The 18204-nt window shown below is 53.8% G+C and overlaps 2 protein-coding genes and 1 long non-coding RNA gene across 8 annotated transcripts in view; 1 reads left to right on the top strand and 2 right to left on the bottom strand.

The window, feature by feature from the left end:
- LOC137860297 (uncharacterized) overlaps positions 1-406 on the bottom strand; it is a 117612-nt gene extending 117206 nt beyond the window's left edge. For all 4 annotated transcript variants that reach the window (XR_011098851.1, XR_011098818.1, XR_011098854.1 and 1 more), the window contains exon 1: positions 268-406. This is a non-coding gene — a long non-coding RNA (uncharacterized lncRNA). The remainder of the gene's footprint in view (positions 1-267) is intronic.
- A 2885-nt stretch (positions 407-3291) lies between these two features.
- PLEKHB1 (pleckstrin homology domain containing B1) lies at positions 3292-12422 on the top strand. The gene is made up of 7 exons (XM_068689764.1): positions 3292-3432; positions 4219-4278; positions 4570-4722; positions 5879-5981; positions 6486-6525; positions 7936-8041; positions 8286-12422. The coding sequence occupies exons 2-7, from the start codon at positions 4242-4244 to the stop codon at positions 8420-8422; spliced, it is 576 nt and encodes a 191-aa protein (XP_068545865.1). The 5' UTR covers positions 3292-3432; positions 4219-4241; the 3' UTR covers positions 8423-12422.
- A 590-nt stretch (positions 12423-13012) lies between these two features.
- The window catches only part of RAB6A (RAB6A, member RAS oncogene family), a 42348-nt gene continuing 37156 nt past the window's right edge, over positions 13013-18204 (bottom strand). For all 3 annotated transcript variants that reach the window (XM_068689644.1, XM_068689548.1, XM_068689459.1), the window contains 2 exons: positions 14328-14394; positions 13013-13398 (listed from right to left, as the gene is read on the bottom strand). In XM_068689644.1, the coding sequence (XP_068545745.1) occupies positions 13334-13398; positions 14328-14394 (132 nt within the window). In that variant the 3' untranslated portion in view covers positions 13013-13333. The remainder of the gene's footprint in view (positions 13399-14327; positions 14395-18204) is intronic.

Below are 18204 nucleotides of genomic sequence, written 5' to 3'. Positions count from 1 at the left end.
GGTACCCCCAGCCCCCCCAAGCACCCTTGGGTGCTGTCCCCGGCTGCTGCTGACCCCGTTTTGCCCCTTTCTGGCCCCAAAACCAACTCCCCCCCCCTCACCACGTCCCCCCTCACCCCATATCGCCCCCCCTCACCCCATATCCCCCCCCCCTCCTCATCCTCCCCCCCTCCCCCCCCCCTCGCCTCAGGACTCGCCTCAGCCGCCCCCTGAGGGGGGGGGGGGGGGGTCCCCTCCCCGCCTCCCCCCCCCCTCCCCAAATCTCACCTGCGGCTTCTCCGTCCCCGGCTCCCGCTGCCTCCGCGGCGCCTCCTGCCTCTGCCCGCAGCCGCTGAGGGGAGGAGGGGGCGGCGGCGGCAGGCGGGGACCGAAAAAAAAAAAAAAAAAAAAAAAAAAAAAAAAGGGGGGGGGCGAACCGCAGCGGGACCGTTACCGCCGCCTCCCGGACTACAACTCCCGGCGTGCCCCGCGCGCCGCGGGCGCTGCCCGCCTGCCGGCCGCCCGCCGCGGGGCACCATGGGTAGTGTAGTCCCGGCGCGGGTAGACGTGAGGAGGGGGGAGGCGGGGAGGCGCGGTGCTTGATGGGAGATGTAGTGCGGAGAGGGGGGGGTGGAGCGAGGCATGCCGGGAGTTGTAGTTCCGCGGGGCATGCTGGGGGTTGTAGTTCAAGGGGGGGGGAGGCCGCTGAGGGTGGCCGGGCTGTGAGGGGCCCCGTCAGGCCGGGCCCCATCACCCACAGCCCCCGGGCAGCCTCAGTGAGCCCGGCTCGGCCCTGCCCGGTTCATAGGGAGGCCGGGCAGGCTTGTAAAGGCGTGTAAAATCAAGTAGAAGCGTAAAATAAAGAGGAAAAGTGTGTTTTGGACCCCCCCGTGCGGCGGTTAGCCCGCATCGCCTCATGCGGGGGGAGCCCTGAGGGGGAGAGCTGAGGGGAGGGGGGGGGGCGGGTCTCGTGCCTGGGGGAGCGGGCACCAATGAATAAATAAGCAAATAAATACATAAACAAACAAATAAATACATAATTAAACAAATAAATCAATAAATAATCACATAAATCCTTTTAGGAAGGACCAGCAGCAGCGGTGCAGTGCATCCCCATCACACAGCGCCCCAGTGCTCAGCACCCCACTTTTAGGGCTGGAGCACTTTCCTACAACACAAAAAAAAAACACAAACACAAAATACAAACACAAAATGCTTTTCGGCAAGTGCTGGCATGCAAAAGGTGGGCAATGAAGTCCCTGCAGGTCAACACCTGCCTCAGGACCCCAATGCAGGGACTGTGGTGCCGCAGGGGGATGTCCCCGTCCCTGTCCCCATGTCCTGCCCGAGGCTCCCAGCCCTCCCAAAATGTCCCTTCACGGGATTTTGGTCTGGGTTCCCTGGTTCCCTGTGGGCAGAGGCTCCAGGGCCTCGATGTCCTTCTGGGAGTGAGGGGCCCGAAGCCGAACCCAGCACTCGAGGGGTGGCCTCAGCAGGGGGACGAGCACCACAGCTCGGTGCCATACACAAACTTACTGAGGGTGCTCTCAGTTCCCTCATCCAAATCACCTACAAAGATATGTGACAAAAAAAAAAAAGCAAATATTGCGGTGTCCTGGCCTCACTGAGGTCCTCGGGCCCATTCCTGTCCCCTCCTCACCTGCCCAAGGGCTCCTGGGGGGCACGAGGAAGCTGAGGCAAAATTTGGGGGTGCAAAGAGCTGGCATAAAGGCGATTCCTCAAGGGACAACGTCCCGATCCCCCCCTGCTCCTTCACTGCTCCACTTGGTCGTGTGAGATGTGTGAACAGTTTCAGAAATCCCTTTTTTTACACCCAAAACTCCAAGCATCGCTAACACAGCCCCAAGGTGCCTCCTGGAAGCCTACCTGGAGGAAGTCTCCAAGTGGGTTTCTCCAAGCTGGAAGTCTCCAAGTGGGTTTCTCCTAATTAGCTCCACCTGATTACTATAAAAATTTGGGCAAAGCCACAAATTTGGTCCTCCTCCACAAGCATTTGAGGCAGTTTCCACACCGCGTCCCACAGCCACCTCCCTTCTCCCACCCTCCCAGCTGTAAAGAAAAGCAACCCCTTAAAGTCCCTAAATCACCGTTTCCAGCCACCGTGCCCCAAATTTATCCCAGGCAGATCAAAAATAACACCAAAAAACAGACATTTTGCTACAAAAATAAATAAATCAGCCACCCCCAAATCCTGCACCACCACCATGTTCGTCCCCAGAGGAGAGCTGAGCGATTCAGGGAGGTTTTTATGGCCTTGCTTTTGGTTTTAAGGTCCCGACGCCTGCCATGGCATCCCGCTGCCCTGATTTTTTGCTCCCTGCAGGTTTTATTTCTGCTCTTTTCCACCTTTTTTTTGTCTCTTCTCGGAATAAACTTGTCAAGGAGACAAATTATCCCAAGCCCTGTGGCAGAAGAAAACCTTTTGGGCTTGATCACACCAAACGCTGCGCCCGGCCGAGGGTCCGATCAACATCGGCCTCAAATTAATTAAATTTTCAGCCAAAGTTTGACCTAAGAAAGTCTTTTTTTTACCAGTTTATGGCCGAACAAATTTTACCGATTTATGGCTGTAAAGCCAGCGCTGGAGGGAGGGGAGGGGAAAGGTTTTTATCGTGAAAAGCCAGAATCAATGATTTTTTTTTTGCCTTTAGGGCTGCCGAAAGCTTAATAAACATCTTAATTATCAGTCCATATATTAATTCTATATTAATATTAATTATCACCCCGCTTATAAATCACCTGGCTGGGATTTTAACGCCTGCACAACGGGAATATCCACAATCTATGTGTGTGTGTATGGCTTTTATGGACGAGGAGCAGAGGATAAGAGGAGCTGGGTTTTGGGGCTGCCTCCCCCTCTCCGTCACCCCAAATTTGTGCTTACAGCACCCACGGGACCCCCACCTGTGGCAGCAGCAGCGACAGACCCCAAAAAACCCCCGCCAGCACCCGTGCCACGAGCTCAGTGTTTTTTAGGGTTTTTTTCCCAGCTTTTCCCCACGGGCACCACAGGGGGGATTAAAGCTCGGCGAGGTCGGGGGGGGGCTCAGGGTTTGGAGCTGCAACCTCCTCACGGATCCCCCGCTCCTCCCAGCCCTGCTTTTTTTTGGGATTTTACATCGGGGCAGGCGAATCTCAACCCAACCCCGACCCCACAGCCGCTTTTAGGGCCGCAGGCGATGTGGGGGCCGTCCGCAGCATCCCCCCCCTGCACCAACATCCCCAGGGCATCCCCGCTGGCAGCACCACTGTGCCCAGCGACCCTAAAACCCGATCCCAAAACCATCGTGGTCCTTTTGGGACTCTGCAACTCTTTAGGCCGCGTTCCCCAAGCAGGACTACAGCTCCCGAAGCCCCGTGCGTGTGGGTAGGGACGGGCAGCGGGAGCAGAGCGCAGCCCTTAGCGGGGACCCGCCGTGCTGCTGCCGCTCGGTGAGGGGTGCCCAAGGGGGTTTTTGGGGTTTTGGGAGGGTTTGGGGGGGAATGGGGATGGGGAGAGGGAAGGGGAGAGTCAGGGGATGGGGGTAGCGGGGATGGGGTGAAAAGGGATGGGGTGAAAAGGGGAGGGGGGTGGTAGGGGATGGGGGACAGGGGGATGAGGAAACTGGGGAGGGGGTAAAAAGGGGGGTTTGTGGGGTAAAAAGGGGGGTTTGTGGGGTAAAAAGTGATAAAAGTGTCCGGGGATGGGGTTCCAAAGGGATGGGGTCCTAGGAGTTAGGGTAACGGGGGATAGGGGTGCTAGGGACGGGGTACGAGGGGGTGGGAGATAAGGGGGTGGGGGATCGGGCTGGGATTAATGGGGTGGGGGTGCTGGGGAGGGGTACAAGGGGATAAAAGTGCTGGGGATGGGGTTAAAAGGGGATGGGGGTACAAGGGGGTGGGGTACAGGGGGATGGGGATATGGGGTAGTGCTCGGGGCCCCGGGGAGCGATGATTTCACGGCCTCGTTAAGGACTAATTTCCATCCAGGCAGGGAAAACAAACGAGCGGGGGCCGTGGAAAGTTACCGGGGGGGGGATTCAGGGGGGGTGGTTACCTCCTCGGGATGATAATCCCTAAATCCCGAGGAGATTATAGGGGCACGGAGCACGGTGGCCGGAGCTCTCCCCGCCCGAGCGCTCCCCGGATTACCAAACCCCAAAAAGGGGGACAGGGAACGGGGTGCAGGCAAACAAGGAGCTGCTCCCCTAACCCCACTGTTTCCTCTCGACCCTACAGATCCCAAAAACCTCCCCGTGGCCATGGCGTTGGTGAAGAGCGGCTGGCTTTGGCGGCAGAGTGAGTGGGGAGCTTTGGGGTGCCGGGAGGGGGATCACACAGAGGAGAGGAGCCCCAAGAGCACGGATGGGGCCGTTCCGCATCCTACAGAGCAGCACGGATGCATCCTATAGGGTTTTTTTGGCAGCTTTTTGGGGTTTGCTCCAAGCGCATCACCGAAACCACCTGGCCGCGCCGTCGGGGTCGTCGCCGCTGCCAGGCGTCCCCGGGGGGATTTGGGGGACGGCGTTGGCTGCACCCCAAACGGGGAGGGACCGCACGATCCTACAAGTCCCGCTCGATCCCTTTTAGGCTCGATCCTACGGCGCTGGAAGAGGAACTGGTTCGTGCTGTACCTGGACGGCAGCCTGCTCTACTACCACGACCAGGCGCAGCGCGACATGGACGGCCGCCTGCACATCAAGCACAGCTGCCGCGACGTCAGGATCGGCCCCGAGTGCCGAGGCGAGCAACAACCCCCGGCCCCAAAACCTTCTGTCCCCAAAACCTTCTGTCCCCAAAACCTTCTGTCCCCAAATCCCCAGTGTCGCCAAACCCCCGTGTCGCCAAACTTCGTGTCCCCGTCTTCATATCCCCACACCCCGCGTCCCCAAAACCCATCATCCCCAAACCCTCGCGTCCCCCAAACCCTCGTGTCCCCACACCCCGTGTCCCCAAACCCTCGTGTCATCCCCAAACCCCCCTGTCCCCAAATCCCAGGTCCCCAAACTCCCTGTCCCCAAACTCCCTGTCCCCAAAGCCTCTGTCCCTCCCCCATGTCTCCGAACCCTCCTGTCCCAAAACCCTGTGTGCCCAAACCTTGTGGTCCCCGAACCCCGTGTTCCCGAACCCCATGTCCCCAAACCCTCCTGTCCCCAAACCCCCTGTCCCCATCTTCACATCCCCCAAACCCTCGTGTCCCCAAACCCTGTGTCATCCCCAAGCCCCGAGTCCCTGAACCCTTGTGACCCCAAACCCTTGTGAGCCCAAACCCCCGTGTCCCCAAACCGTCGTGTCCCCAAAAATCATGTCCCCAATCCCTCGCGTCCCCAAACCCTTCTGTCCCCAAACCCCCTCTACCCAAACCTCGATGTCCCCCAACCCCGTGTCCCCAAACCCCATGTTCCCAAACCCCCCTGTCCTCAAACCCCCCTGTCTTCAAACCCCAATCTCCCCAAAACCCTCGTGTCCCCAAAACCCTCGTGTCCCCAAAACCCTCCCCTCCCATCCCCAAACCCTCGTGTCCCCAAAAATCATGTCCCCAAAAATCGTGTCCCCAACCTCCCTGTCCCCAAACCTCATGTCCCCAACCCCTGCGTCCCCAAACCCCCATGACCCCAAACCCCCATGACCCCAAACCCCCATGACCCCAAACCCCCATGACCCCAAACCCCACGTCCCCAACCCTTTGCTCACACCCAAGCTCCCGACCCAAGCAGAGCAGGAGCCCAACCCAAACCCCAAACCCCAAAATTACGAGCGTGGTTTTTGGGATGAAAACCCAACCCCGCTCCCCTCGGCCGGCCCCATGGGGCCTTATAGGACACCCCTACCCCTCGCTGAGTCCATCCCTGCCCCGTGACCCCAAACCCCGTGTCCCCAAACCCTTTTTACCCTCCAGACGTGCAGCCCCCCGAGGGGAAGAGCCGCGAGTGCCTGCTGAGCCTGGTGCTGCGGGACGCCTCCAAGACCTCGCTGTGCGCCGAGAGCGAGGACGACGCCGTGTAAGCACCCGAATCCCCTCCGTGGCCTCCACCCTACAACCATCCCGACCCTAAAAGAGCCTCGGTGGTGTGAGAAACCACCCCTCGGCCACCCACGAGCGGCCGTGGCCTCGTTTCCATTGTGGTTTGTTGGTAAATGATGCCAATCCTTATAGGATCGGGGCCGTTCCCAGCACGGGGAAACACCCACGGTCAGCTCTGATCCCTTTTTATTTTCATTTTGGGGTCAAAACCCTTAAAATGGGCTTAAAGGGGATGAAGGAAAGTGTTAGGATCCTGATCTTGATCACAGCTGGATGGAAACTCCCCAATTTTCCGCTTTTCCCCCCAATTTAGGCATCATTTCCCTGCCTCACGCAGATGGGGCGTCCCCACCCCAACCCCACACCCCGGTTAATTAGGAATTAATAATTAACAAATCCAGGTCACCGGGGGATTTGTGGGATCAGGGGAGCCACCGGGCGTCCCCCCCCCTCAGCCCTCCTCCCTCTGCTTCGTTCGCAGGGCGTGGAAGCTGGCCCTGCTGGAGGCAAAATCCACCCCGGTGAGGCTCCCGCCACCCCAAAACATCCCCCAAAAGGGGGTTGGGTATTGGGGAGGGGGCTCAGGCGGCCCCAAACGCAGCCCCGTAAATGTGGGGGTGAGCCCAGGGGTCTGGGCTGATCGGTGCCTCCCCCATGGGGTGAAGGGAGTGGGGCAGAGTTAGGGGGATGGGGGAAAGTTAAGGGATAGGGGCAGAGTTTAGGGGAATGGGGGAAGATTTAAGGGGAATGGGGGAGAGTTTAGGGGATGGAAGAAGAGTTAAGGAGAATGGGGGCCAAATTAAGGGGAATGGGGCAGATTTAAGGGGAATGGGGCAGATTTAAGGGAATGGGGAAAGAATTAAGGGGATGGGGCAGAGTTAAGGGGATGGAGACACATGTAAGGGGACTGTGGGCGGAGTTAAGGTAATAGGATCACATTTAAGGGGTTCAGGTATAGAGTTTAGGGGAATGGGGCAGAGTTTAAGGGAATGGGGGCAGATTTAAGGTGATGGGGGCAGAGTTAATGGGATGGAAGAAGAGTTAAGGAGAATGGGGGCCGAATTAAGGGGAATGGGGCAGAGTTAATGGGATGGGGACACATTCAAGGGAAGCAGGGGCAGAGTGAAGGGGAATTGGGGCAGAGTTAAGGGGATGGGGGCAGAGTTAATGGGATGGAAGAAGAGTTTAGGGGAATGGGGGCCGAGTTTAGGGGAATGGGGGCCAATTTTAGGGGAATGGGGTCATATTTAAGGGGATCAGGGGCAGAATTAAGGGGAATGGGGCAGAGTTAAGGGGATGGGGACACATTTAAGGGGAAGATGGGCAGGGTTATGGGGATGGGGTCCCAGTTAGGGGGATGGGGACAGAGTTAAGGGGATGGGGACACAGTTAAGGGGTTCAGGGGCAGAGTTAAGGGGACGGGGACACAGTTAAGGGGAATTGGGGCAGAGTTTAGGGGAATGGAGTAGAGTTAAGGTGATGGGGGCAGAGTTAATGGGATGGAAGAAGAGTTTAGGGGAATGGGGGCCGAGTTTAGGGGAATGGGGGCCAATTTTAGGGGAATGGGGTCATATTTAAGGGGTTCAGGGGCAGAGTTAAGGTGATGGGGGCAGATATAAGGTGATGGGGGCAGAATTAAGGGGAGTGGGGCAGAGTTAAGGGGATGAGGGACAGAGTTAAGGTGATGGGGACAAATTTAGGGGTAACAGGGACAGAATTAAGGGGACGGGGCATAGTTAAGGGGAACGGAGGCAGCACTTAGGGTGACGGGGACCCCAAGAGCAGAGAGGTGATCGGGATGCTTCAACAACACCTCCCCATAAAATTTGGGCACCGTGAGCGTCCCCACCAGCCACTTGGGGAAAAAAAAAAAACCCTTCACATCCCGGGGTGCCGGCCTCGTGTCCCCCCCACCCCAACCCCTTTTCCAGGTGCACGTCTACGACCCCTACGACGACGACTACTACCAGGCGGTGCCCATCGACTCCCACCAGGCCGCCTACGTCAGCTCGGGCCACTACGGCCACCAGTACGGAGGTGGGTGGCCCCAAATCCCCGCTCACCCCATAAATTTGGGGTTTGGGGGGCACCAAATTGGGCTGGGGGGGCACGATTTACGCCCGGTTTGGGGATTTTGGGGAGGCTGAGAGCAACGTGGGTGCTACGGGGATGAGGTTTGGGGGATGAGGGTGCTCGGGGGGGGTCTTGGTGTTGTCTGTGTGTGTGTATGGGGTTGGGGCGCCTTTTTGGGGTGCCCCCCCAGCCCTGTTTTGTCTTACAGCCCCCGGGGTGACCCACGTCATCGTGCGGGAGGATCCTTACCGCGTCTCCGGGGACCAGATGGCTTTGGGGTTGCTGGCGGGGGCGGCCACCGGCGCTGCCCTGGGCTCCTTCATGTGGATGCCGTGCTGGTTTTAGCCCCCCCCATCCCATAAGACGCGGCCCCTTCGCTTCCTCAACCCCCCCCCCCGATCCCAGCTTCTGCATCCCAAAACCCGCACGCGGCTCCAAGGACCCCAAATCCCCAAATCTGACCCCCCCTCGGCACCGCTCTGCAACCCCCAAAACCTCCAGGGGCCAGGAGTAAAAACTTTGGGTTTGGGGACGGTGGGAGGGGCGCTGCCCCCCCCCAAAGCAGTTTCCGGGAGGTAGGTGACATTTTCTTGCAAAATTGCTATTTTATTTTATTTTAATTTATTTTAATTTATTTTATTTTAATTTATTTCATTTTAATTTATTTTTTTGATTTTTTTTTTTAATTTATTTTAATTTTATTTTATTTGTTGAGGGTTTTTGAGGGGGATCCAACACCGCAGCGGGACGCTCGGCGCCGCTTTCCCCCGGAGCAGGGGGGGCTTTGTGGCACCAAATCTCCCCCCCTTGGGGCACCGGGGTGGGACACGGGCACCAAACGCTGAAAATTGGGGTCAAACCCTTGCGAATTGGGGCCAAAACCCCAAGGATTGGGGCTGGAAGAGCCCCCAGGCACACTGGGGGGGACAGCACCAGGGGGGCACGCAGCACCAAGGTTTTTGGGATGGGGAAGCATCCGGGGGGCGAAGGCTTCGCTCGCTTGGCCCCGAGGCCCAAAAACCCTTTTTTGGGCTTCAAAAAGGGTTTGGGGTGTGGGGACGGCCACTGGTGGGGTCCCCAAATGCGGGGTGGTGGCACCGAGGGGGGGGGTCTCCTTTCTGCGTGGGGGGCAGCACGAGGCGGACACCGGGACGTGGCCCCTCGCCCTGAAGCCACCTCGGATGTGAAATGAGGAGCTCGAGGATCACAGAAACGAGAGAAAAAACCCAAAATCCAGAATCCCAACAGCGTCCCGGTTCCTGTTCTCAAAGCTTCGGCTCCTGGGGGCTTCGCTTTCTGTCCCAAACCCCCCCAACCCCTCTCCTCCACACCAGGGGTCGGGACGACCCCAAATGTCCCCCCCCCGGCCTCCCTCGCGTCGCTGCTGCTGCTGCAACCCCCGTCCTGCGAAGCGCCTCGAGATTTGGGGCAAAACCAGAAAAAAAACCCTAAAGGCAAATGAATAAAAGCAGCCGAACCCAGACCCAGCTCTGCGGGTGCGTGAGGGTGAGGAGGGGGCAGCGGGTTGGGGGGGGTTTTGGGGGGGATGTGGGATCGGGGGAAACGTCCCCGGCTTCTTTAGGACCTCGCGGTGGGGTCCCCAAGGCAGCGGGAGGCACGGCCCCAAACTGGGACCAGTGGGGCGAAGCCACCTCCACTGGGGACCCCGAGCCACCAGCCCGCTTCTCCGCCACCGCTAATTAGTGCCGATGGAGCCTCACCACTAATTAGTCACTCACGGTGGTAGGGTCAATGTGGGGGAAATGCCCGAGCGCTCAAAATTGCTTTTTTATCCCCAAATTTAGCCTGGGAAAAGGGAAGGGGGTCGGGAAACGGCAGCTCCTGGAGGCAGGAGCCCCGCGGGGGCAGCAGGAAAAGCCCCAAACAGCCCCAGCAGGGTTTTTAGCTCCTGGGATTTGTGGCCGTGGCGGTGCTCAGGATCCCAAAATCCGTCCCCTAAAAAGCTGCATTTGGGGTTTACGCACGGTGGGGAAGGAAAATGGGGCTAAAAAGGGGGAAAAAGGGACCCGGCTGCTGTCACAACTCAGGGTAGCAGAGGCTGAGCGTCCTCCAGGTGGTTTTGGGTCCTGCCTGCCGTGCTCACCCCACAAGCGAGCATCTTCCATCTTCAACACCCACCCCCTGCTCCTCTTCCTTTTGGGGTCGGCGTGGAAAAAGGGGCTGCTGCTCCAGGCAGCCCCCTCCCCGCCCCGTTTCTTAAAGATTTGGGCGCTGGGAGCGAGGCACCAGGGCACTGTGCTGGGAGGGGAGGCTGCCAAGCCTGGGGCCGGCCCAAATTTACCTGGCAGCACCCGTCTAAATCAAAAATTGACCGTGAAACGGGATGGACGCTCCCCGTCTGACCCAGACCCCAAAGAGAGAGAGAAGAGAGCCGGAGCTTTCCAATGAGACAGGGATTTATTTAGTTCAAGCGCTAAGGATTTCGTCGTCGTTTCATATTATCAAACAGAGCTGAGGTACCAGTGACATTCCGACATGAAGAAAAGGAACCTTTTTTTTTGTTTGTTTTCGTTTTTCCCCTTTAGAACAAATTTCTTCCACTTACTCGGATTCAAGACAAAAAGTGAGGGATGGGGAGCCGCAGGATGGACTGTACAACAATCAAGCCAGAGCGGGGAGGAGAAAAGAAACAGAGCAGAAACCTTCGCTGTTTTTTTTTGTTTTGTGTTTTTTTTTTTAAACAAAGTCGTCGCAAAAGAAGCCTGGTCCCATGGTCCCTACCAGCCATGCTGATGGAGCAAAAAATCAAATCAGAAGCCAAAAAAAAATAAAAAATGAAGAGACAGATGGCAGGAGGCATCAGGGCGCAAGCAAGTTGCAGGCTGCTGCTCCTGCGCTCCCCTGGGAGAGGTTTTATTTTGGGAAGGAGAAGGGCAGGAGGGAGCCCCGCTGTTGCCTTAAGCACCGGCTGCAGGACCAGCAAAATTGAAACGCACCTGGAGGTCCTGAGCAGACCTCGGGGACCAAAAATTTGGTCCCTGTGGTGTTGGGTGCAACCCCTGCGAGGGTTTTGCTCGAGGGTGGTAACGTGGCCGCCTCCCGAACCTGATCACCAAAAGCCACATCCCCGAGGCAGCGCCCTGCAAAGCCAGTGCTTAAAGCTCAGAGCTGCGAGGAAACGTCGGGTTTGGGTTAGGCCAGAGCCCAAAAAAAAAATAAATGGAAGTGGTCGTGGAAAGCAATGGAAGGACCAACGTGGAAAAAAAAGCAGCGAGATGATGGATGGTTTTCGCACAGTTAGGAACAGTACAATACAGGAAAAGTAGCCAGGTTTCCTTCCCCTCGAGAGTTTCTTTTTAAATAACGAATGATCCTTGGTCACATATCGTCGATGTTTATTTCAAGACATGCCACGTCAAAAAGAAAAGCACTTCCACATCTCCTTCTGCCTTTCGCTTATCGGTGTGCAGAGCTGCTCTACACCCAGGGCAGGGCACGCGCCTGGCGCTCGTCTCGGGAATGAAGAACTCCAAAAAGCTTCCCGTGCCCGTTTCCCGGTGAAAATTGATTGAGGACGATTCCCTTCCCTTCCCCGGTTGGTAATTTTAGGTGGTAGAGGGGCAAGAAGGGAACGAAGGAGGAGCCTGAATATTCGCTTGCAATTGTTCCCGGAGCGGCAATCGCAAGCCAGGCTCGCCCAATTCCTTCCTGCACTGCGACCCAGCCGTACTCGCCCAGCAAACAAGGTATTTACAAATTGTGTTTAGGAACTTACACAGCAACTTCACAATGACTAGTAAAGGTTAAAAGGGTGCACTTCGAGTGTGCTCGCTTCTCTGTGTTTCATCGGGTAGCTACATCGCGCAACGCCAGCGAAGCTCTACACGGATTCCTCAGCAACGAAAGGGAAAAAAAATATATATATATACTGGAAATCGTAAAAAAAAAAATTAAGCAAGGAAATAAATATCGAAGAAAACCGGTTAATTGTAAGCCTAGTTAAATAGGAAACTAAATTACTCGTTATTCACCCAAACTATACAGCTCTAGTGAAAAAAAAACTAAACCCGACTCGGAAGACGGAACGTAAAAAAAAAAAACAAAAAAAAGCTAAAAAAAAAAATCAAGGCATTAATCTGCATAATCGTAAGTTGGTTTCCATCCTACAACTCCTTTCCTTTCCCTCTACGCTCTTCCAGCTACGTTTCTGCGTGGCCCAAGCCCCCTTTTGCCGCCCCTCTCCTCTCCCCGTCCCCGCCTGGCCTGGCGCCGCTCCGCGTCCCTCTGCCAAAAGAAAAGGGCCCCAGGCAGGGCTCGGCGGCGGCCCCCCAGTCCTGGGGTAAGGTTTTTTTTTTTTTCCCCCTTTATTTTTAAAAAAAGAAAACTCAAAAAGCAGCAAACTCCTTCTCCCCCCGCCGCGGCTGCCCCGCTCCGCTCCCACCCGGCGGGCAGTCACCGTTTGGTGGGTGGCTCTACCTAAAAGGAAAAAATACTCTTAAAAATAAAAAAAAAAACTCATCTTGCACTCCAAACCTCTTTTCTTTTGTTTCCTGCAAGTGTTTCGCTTTCCACCTTTCCCCCCCTCACCAAAAAAAAAAAACAAAAAAAACCCTTCGCAAGCCGGCCACCCCCTGCGGGACGCCGCCTCGCCACCGCGCTCGCCTCGGCCAGAACTAAAAGCTCCCGGCAGCCCCCCAAAAAAAGCTCTGGGGTTTTGGAAACCCCCTCGGACTACCTCGAAGGATTTTAGAGCTTGTTTTTCGTTGTCGTCGTCTTTTATTACGGGTTAAGGCCAGCGTTTGCTTCACCCTCCGCCTGCTGCCTGGCCCCCGCCGGGTGTTTTGGAGGTTTTGCAAGCGTTTTCTCCCGCACCTACTGCTCGTCTAATTCAAAACTTCCTGGGTTCCCACCGTTTCAAAGTGCAATCTCGTTAACATATTAAAAAAAGGAACAAATATTAAGAAATTGTACCTATTCTTGTTTTTTTTTTCTTTTTTTTTCTCTTTTTTTTTCAAGTTATAACTAGAATACGCTGGAATATTTTGGCTTTTTTTTTTTTTTTTTTCTTATAAATAAATGAAGACACCGACGTTTTCTTGGCGTGGGGGTGTGTGTGTGTGTGTGTGTGCTTGTGAAGCTAAGAGATCATCTCCACGAGACAGCCAGCGATGATGAACTGCGATACGTTATTACCGAAAGGGGAAGGTTCAAGCCAATATTCACACTGCAGTCAATGAAGAGTAAAGGGAGGGGAAGCTGTGATGTTCTGGAGAAAAGGGGAGAAGCCACGTGGTATTAGCAGGAGCAGCCTCCTTCACTGACAGGCTGCTCTTGAGGCTTTTCCAGTTTGATGTCGATCACTGGAAGGAGTTAAGTTAAGGCAAACAGAATTTAGTTCCATCTCCCTACCTGTTTTTTTTGTTTTTTACAGGGATTTTTGGCTCAGCGCGCCCCGTTTCCCATAAAAACGCTCCTTTGTGCTCTCAAAAAGACCAGTTTCAAACCAAAATCCACGCTGCAGGTTTCTCTTGTCCCGGCACCGTTCCCACGAGATGTTTAGGGTCAGATCCCATCCCGGAAAGCCCCCGGGGTCCTTTTTTTTTTTTTGGAGGAAGCTCACCTCTGTAACTCCTGCTCCCCTACATTTCGCACCAGCTGGGCAAATAACGAGCCCCGGCAGCTCCCTCAGAGCACGGGCAGCTCGAGATCCTTCAGCTCGGTGAAAAAACCCTGCGGGAAATCCCCCCCCTAATCCCAAAGCAGCTGTTTGGGAGATGATCTCGTTGAGCTTTTGCTACCTGAGCTTTTGCAGCCTGCCCTCATCCCCTCCTTAATGAGGGTGGCTGCTCGTTAACCTTTTGGTGACCTGCCCGAGGGAAGAGTTTCGGCAGGAGCCCATCTCTGGCTCCTCCACCACCTCTTTTCACCAAAAAGAGGAGAAATTTGTAGCCCAGCAGAGCAAAACGTGGGAAGAAGCTCTGAAATTTCACCTTCAGAGCTACACCGAGCAACCACGGCCACCCCGCTTCATCTCTTTGTACCAGCCTGTCCCAAAACCACGCAAATAATCCTTTTTGGCTGCACCCCTCTGCACCTTCCCGTCCTCCTCCCTTCAGTTTTATCCAGCCGTCCTCGTTTTCACACTCCCTGCCTCCTTTCCTTCACCGCAGCAGCCTCCAACCCTCACTCGAAGCTCGGGGGCTCTTTGCCTCGTTTCCCCTCTTTTTTTTTGGGATGTCCGTGAGCTGCCCGAGGCTTTCACCCCCTGTTGAGGGCAGGTAAAGGATACTGTCTTCTCTACTTTTGTCTTGTGTGCTTTCCATGCCAGGCAGGGCAGCTGCCACGCGTCGGAAAAGCTGCAAAAAAATAAAAAACAAAAAAAAAGACAGGGAACAGATGAAAACAATCGGACTTTAAGATGTGCACCCTGCTTGATCCAGCTCGAACAAAGAGCTGATGCATCCTTTCCGTGCTGCCGGCACCCCAAAGCCTGGCACCAAACATAACCTTTATTCCTCGTGAGCGGGGTTTTGTTGCTGGAGATGAAATGTTGCAGCCTGCAAGCACCGAACCTCCCAGCACCTCTCTGTTTCTGCTGCTTGGAAGCCTGATTTCTGGCACGGGTTTATTACCCAGACCCCAAAACTTGCCCATGCTCAGCCTTCAGCCTCAGACACTGAAAAGTCAGAAAAAAAGATCGGTTTTTCCAGGAATTTGCCCTCGATTATGAGTCTGGAGGAGCCAAAATTTGATTTATTTTGCTGATTTCAGCTCAAATTTCAAATGATTTCAAAGCTCAGCGTTCCCATCCAGGTGTCACCCAGCCTCGACGAAGAATTTAAGCGAATTCAGTGAGAAAATAATGCAGATGTGTCTAAATTCCAGTCCTCAATAAATCTCCCAAGCTTTAATAAAGCTCCCAACTCCGCCACGTGCGGGTACAGAAGGCTCTGACCCTCCTCCTTTACTGAGCTCTGTCCCTAAAATAACTTTTACTCCCCAAATATTCGATATTTGGTGATCTCAAGTTCATTTTTATGGACTTTGTGAGGCCCCCCATCAGTTTTAAAGATCCCTTTAGAGTCCTGTGCCTAAATGAGGAAACAGCACTGGAGAAAAGAGTTTTGCTCACGTTTTAAGTGGGGACATCACCGTTTGTGCCCCCCTTTTTACAACGCCCAGCACCGAAGGCTGCCAAGCAGGGAGGCAGGTTATGGAAGGGAAGGGGAGGATGCTTTAAAAAAAAAATTAAAAGAAAAGCCCTGAGATGCTGGGAACCAAGCGGAATTACTGCTTTTAGACAAAACTGCTGACAGAAAGGCTGTTTAAAATAAAATAATCCTTTTTTTTTTAACATTAAGGTTCAGGAATAAAACCGACGCCTTTCGCTGCACTTCTCCCCTAAATTACTCGAGTAAAAAGAGGAATTTGGCACCGAGGAGAAATCAACTTTCTTTCTTATTAACCTCCTGCTTATCAGCCACGGCATAGGCGAACAAATCCAATTAGGGGAAGTTTGGGATGGGCAGAAAGCTGCCTGCTATTTAGGGACCCCACTGCTCCGCGGGACCCGCGCCAGCTCCCTTATCTCCCTGGAAAATGTCACAGGCAGTGGCAGGTCCGTACGCAGATACAACGTGGTGTGCACATGCTTATGTGTTTGTGCGTGTGTTTGTACACACAAAACTCACGTTTTGGTGAGGATTTGGGGTTTTTTTCCACAGCAGGAGTTAAATGCAGCTGGCTGATGGTCTGAGAGCCACACAAAACCTATTCCCCAGAGCCAAGAGAGAGAAACACCTCCCTAATTCTCATTCTCCGAGCTCTGCAATGCTGAAGAATTCGTGCCCAGCAAGCAGACGAAAATCAAAGGGCGGTGGAAAAAGAGCTGAGCTGCTGGATGCAGGAAAAAAGGGTTACTCGTGGGGCCACGGCCCTTCAGCCGTGAGAAAGTTCTGCTGCCAAAACCCAAATCCAGCCCGGGGCTGTTTGAGAAGCGTGAAGTGTGCCAGGTACTGCTGGAAGGAGGCCTCCAGGGCTCTCCCTCTCCCCTTCTCTTTCCACAAGAGACCAAAACCAACCCTGACAGATTCTGGGCACCAAGTCCCCAGACTAAGCACCGGGAAGATTCCCCGAAATACAGCACGAATCTCAGCGTCAAGGCTCTCCTGGATCACTCTCAGCTGAAACCCAGAGGATCCAAAAGCCATTTTTTTTCCCCTCTATCGCATCTATTTAACCCCAGGACAATAATATCACCGTTTTTGCTCTGATTTGTCCTTTGACTCCCTTTCTCTGCAGCCAGAAGGAGCAGGAGGCGTCCAGCTGCTCGGTGTCCCTGTAAATTCAGAGATCCAGCACTACAGGAGGGCAGCACGTCCTCTGTTGCTGGAAGATCCTGGCATTGAAACGTGTGTTGGTGCGACCCAAAAGTGCTGAACGAAGGCCAGCAAACCAGTGCCACAGCCAAGGAGGTGAAAAAAAAAATCACGGCCATTATTCTCCCCAAGCAGGACAAGGAATTAAATTTCTTCTGTGTCCTCAGTGGGGCAAATGCTGATGTGGAAACATTGCAGGCAGCGTTGGGCAGTGAAGGAAGAAGGGCTGCAAGTGATTTCTTAAGGATTCAGGCACAAAAGTGACACTGGAACTCACAGGGAGCCATGTGCTGGAGGATGGGAAGCGAGGAGGCTGTGGGGGGGCATCCAAGGGGGAAAAGAGAGTGAAATGAGACGAATCTGGAGCTGGTAACATCAAGGTGTACACATCCAGCACTGCAGAGAAACCTAAAGCTTGATATGAAAGGGATAAAGATTCAAAGAAAAAAAAATTGGGGATCCAGCTCCATCCCAAATCTCCTGCCTGAACTCTCACTGTGCCGTTTGCTACCTTTAAAAGAGGGCCGAGCATTTAGGGCCAGGAGACATCAGCATTTTATTGAGTTTTCTGGGCTGTCCTGGTGGGTTGTCGGCGCTTCGCTCAGCAGCCTGAGAAGTTTCGATACTGACAGACAAGAGCATTGCATGGAAGGGAAAAAAAACAGTTCATATCTCAGAAAATTGCTGAATCCTAATCCTAGTGGACAAAACGATGGCTTGTCACTGGCCCAAGATCCACCTTCACGTGAATATTTGATACCCAGCACGAAGCGATCGTAATTTGTACATCAGTAAGTCTCGTTAAATTTGGAGCCCTTCCGAAATAATTTGATAGGAATTAAAAATCCCAGATGAAAGTTACCTCGGACAGTAAATCAGAATGCATTAGGGAACGATGTTATTAATGGAAGATTTTGTACAGGTTATGGGGAAGGTTCCCATTCTGCAGCTGTCCCCACGCTTTCCTGTTTCATTGGGGAAGATTTGGTTGGCAAGTTAGTAAAATAATTCCACACTGTTCAACAGAGGAGCTGCAAAGAAAATAAGGAACTAGATTTCTAGAGGTATTAAGCCTTATCCATTGAGAATTATTTCAATAACTGCCTGGTAAACTAATAAAAATCAAAGTTTCAAAGATTCTACAGGATAAAATAGCTCTGAAGTCCCTAAAAATCACAGTCTGTGCCTGCAATATGGCCACTGAAATTTAGAAGGAAAATCCACTCGTCGTTCTTTTTCAGTAAGTCCTCCCATCTTTTGTTTTGATATCTTGCAGGGAATAAAGTCACTGAAAATCTGTTTCCTGCCCAATTCTGACAAGCCCTCACGCTATGGATTGTGATGCAGCGATGTGTAGCAGTCCCGAGTTTTTTGGGGTAATAATGCTGGATGTTAGTGAAGAACAACAACTGCACACCCAATTTGTGATTTAACAGAGGGAACTCACCCCCAGGTTACTCACCAACACCTTTTTTTGTTGTTTTTTTTTTGCTGGAGCTGAATTACCAAGCCTTACTGATGGAGCCTTACAGCATGTAACCTGGCAATTAAAATCAGGCATAATTTGTCTAGACCTCCGTTACACAGCGACGAATTTTCTCTGGAGAGAGCGCGAGTGAGGCCCCAGCTACCGAAATGGCTTTATGTTCTGACAAGCTCATTAGCACAATCCCTAAATGGCTTCGGCACAAAACCCAAAGAGGTGAAGCTGGTTCCTTCGTAACGTATTAAATGCAGCTCAAACCAGGCAGGGGAGGCTTTACAAAGCACAGGTTTTATTAAATTACA

Source organism: Anas acuta, chromosome 1, assembly GCF_963932015.1.
Source record: "Anas acuta chromosome 1, bAnaAcu1.1, whole genome shotgun sequence".
In the NCBI taxonomy this organism is placed as follows: Eukaryota; Metazoa; Chordata; class Aves; order Anseriformes; family Anatidae; genus Anas; species Anas acuta.
The sequence above is the reverse complement of the archived record's forward strand: the minus strand, read 5'-3'. Positions and strand labels throughout refer to the sequence as shown.

What these genes read in the sequence shown, in the direction of transcription:
- PLEKHB1 (XM_068689764.1), top strand. Translation starts at nt 4,242, where the DNA reads ATGGCGTTGGTGAAGAGCGGCTGGCTTTGGCGGCAGA. An exon ending in GATCGGCCCCGAGTGCCGAG is followed by an intron (nt 4,723 to 5,878) that starts GCGAGCAACAAC and finishes TTTACCCTCCAG; the next exon opens with ACGTGCAGCCCCCCGAGGGG. An exon ending in CTACGGCCACCAGTACGGAG is followed by an intron (nt 8,042 to 8,285) that starts GTGGGTGGCCCC and finishes TTTGTCTTACAG; the next exon opens with CCCCCGGGGTGACCCACGTC.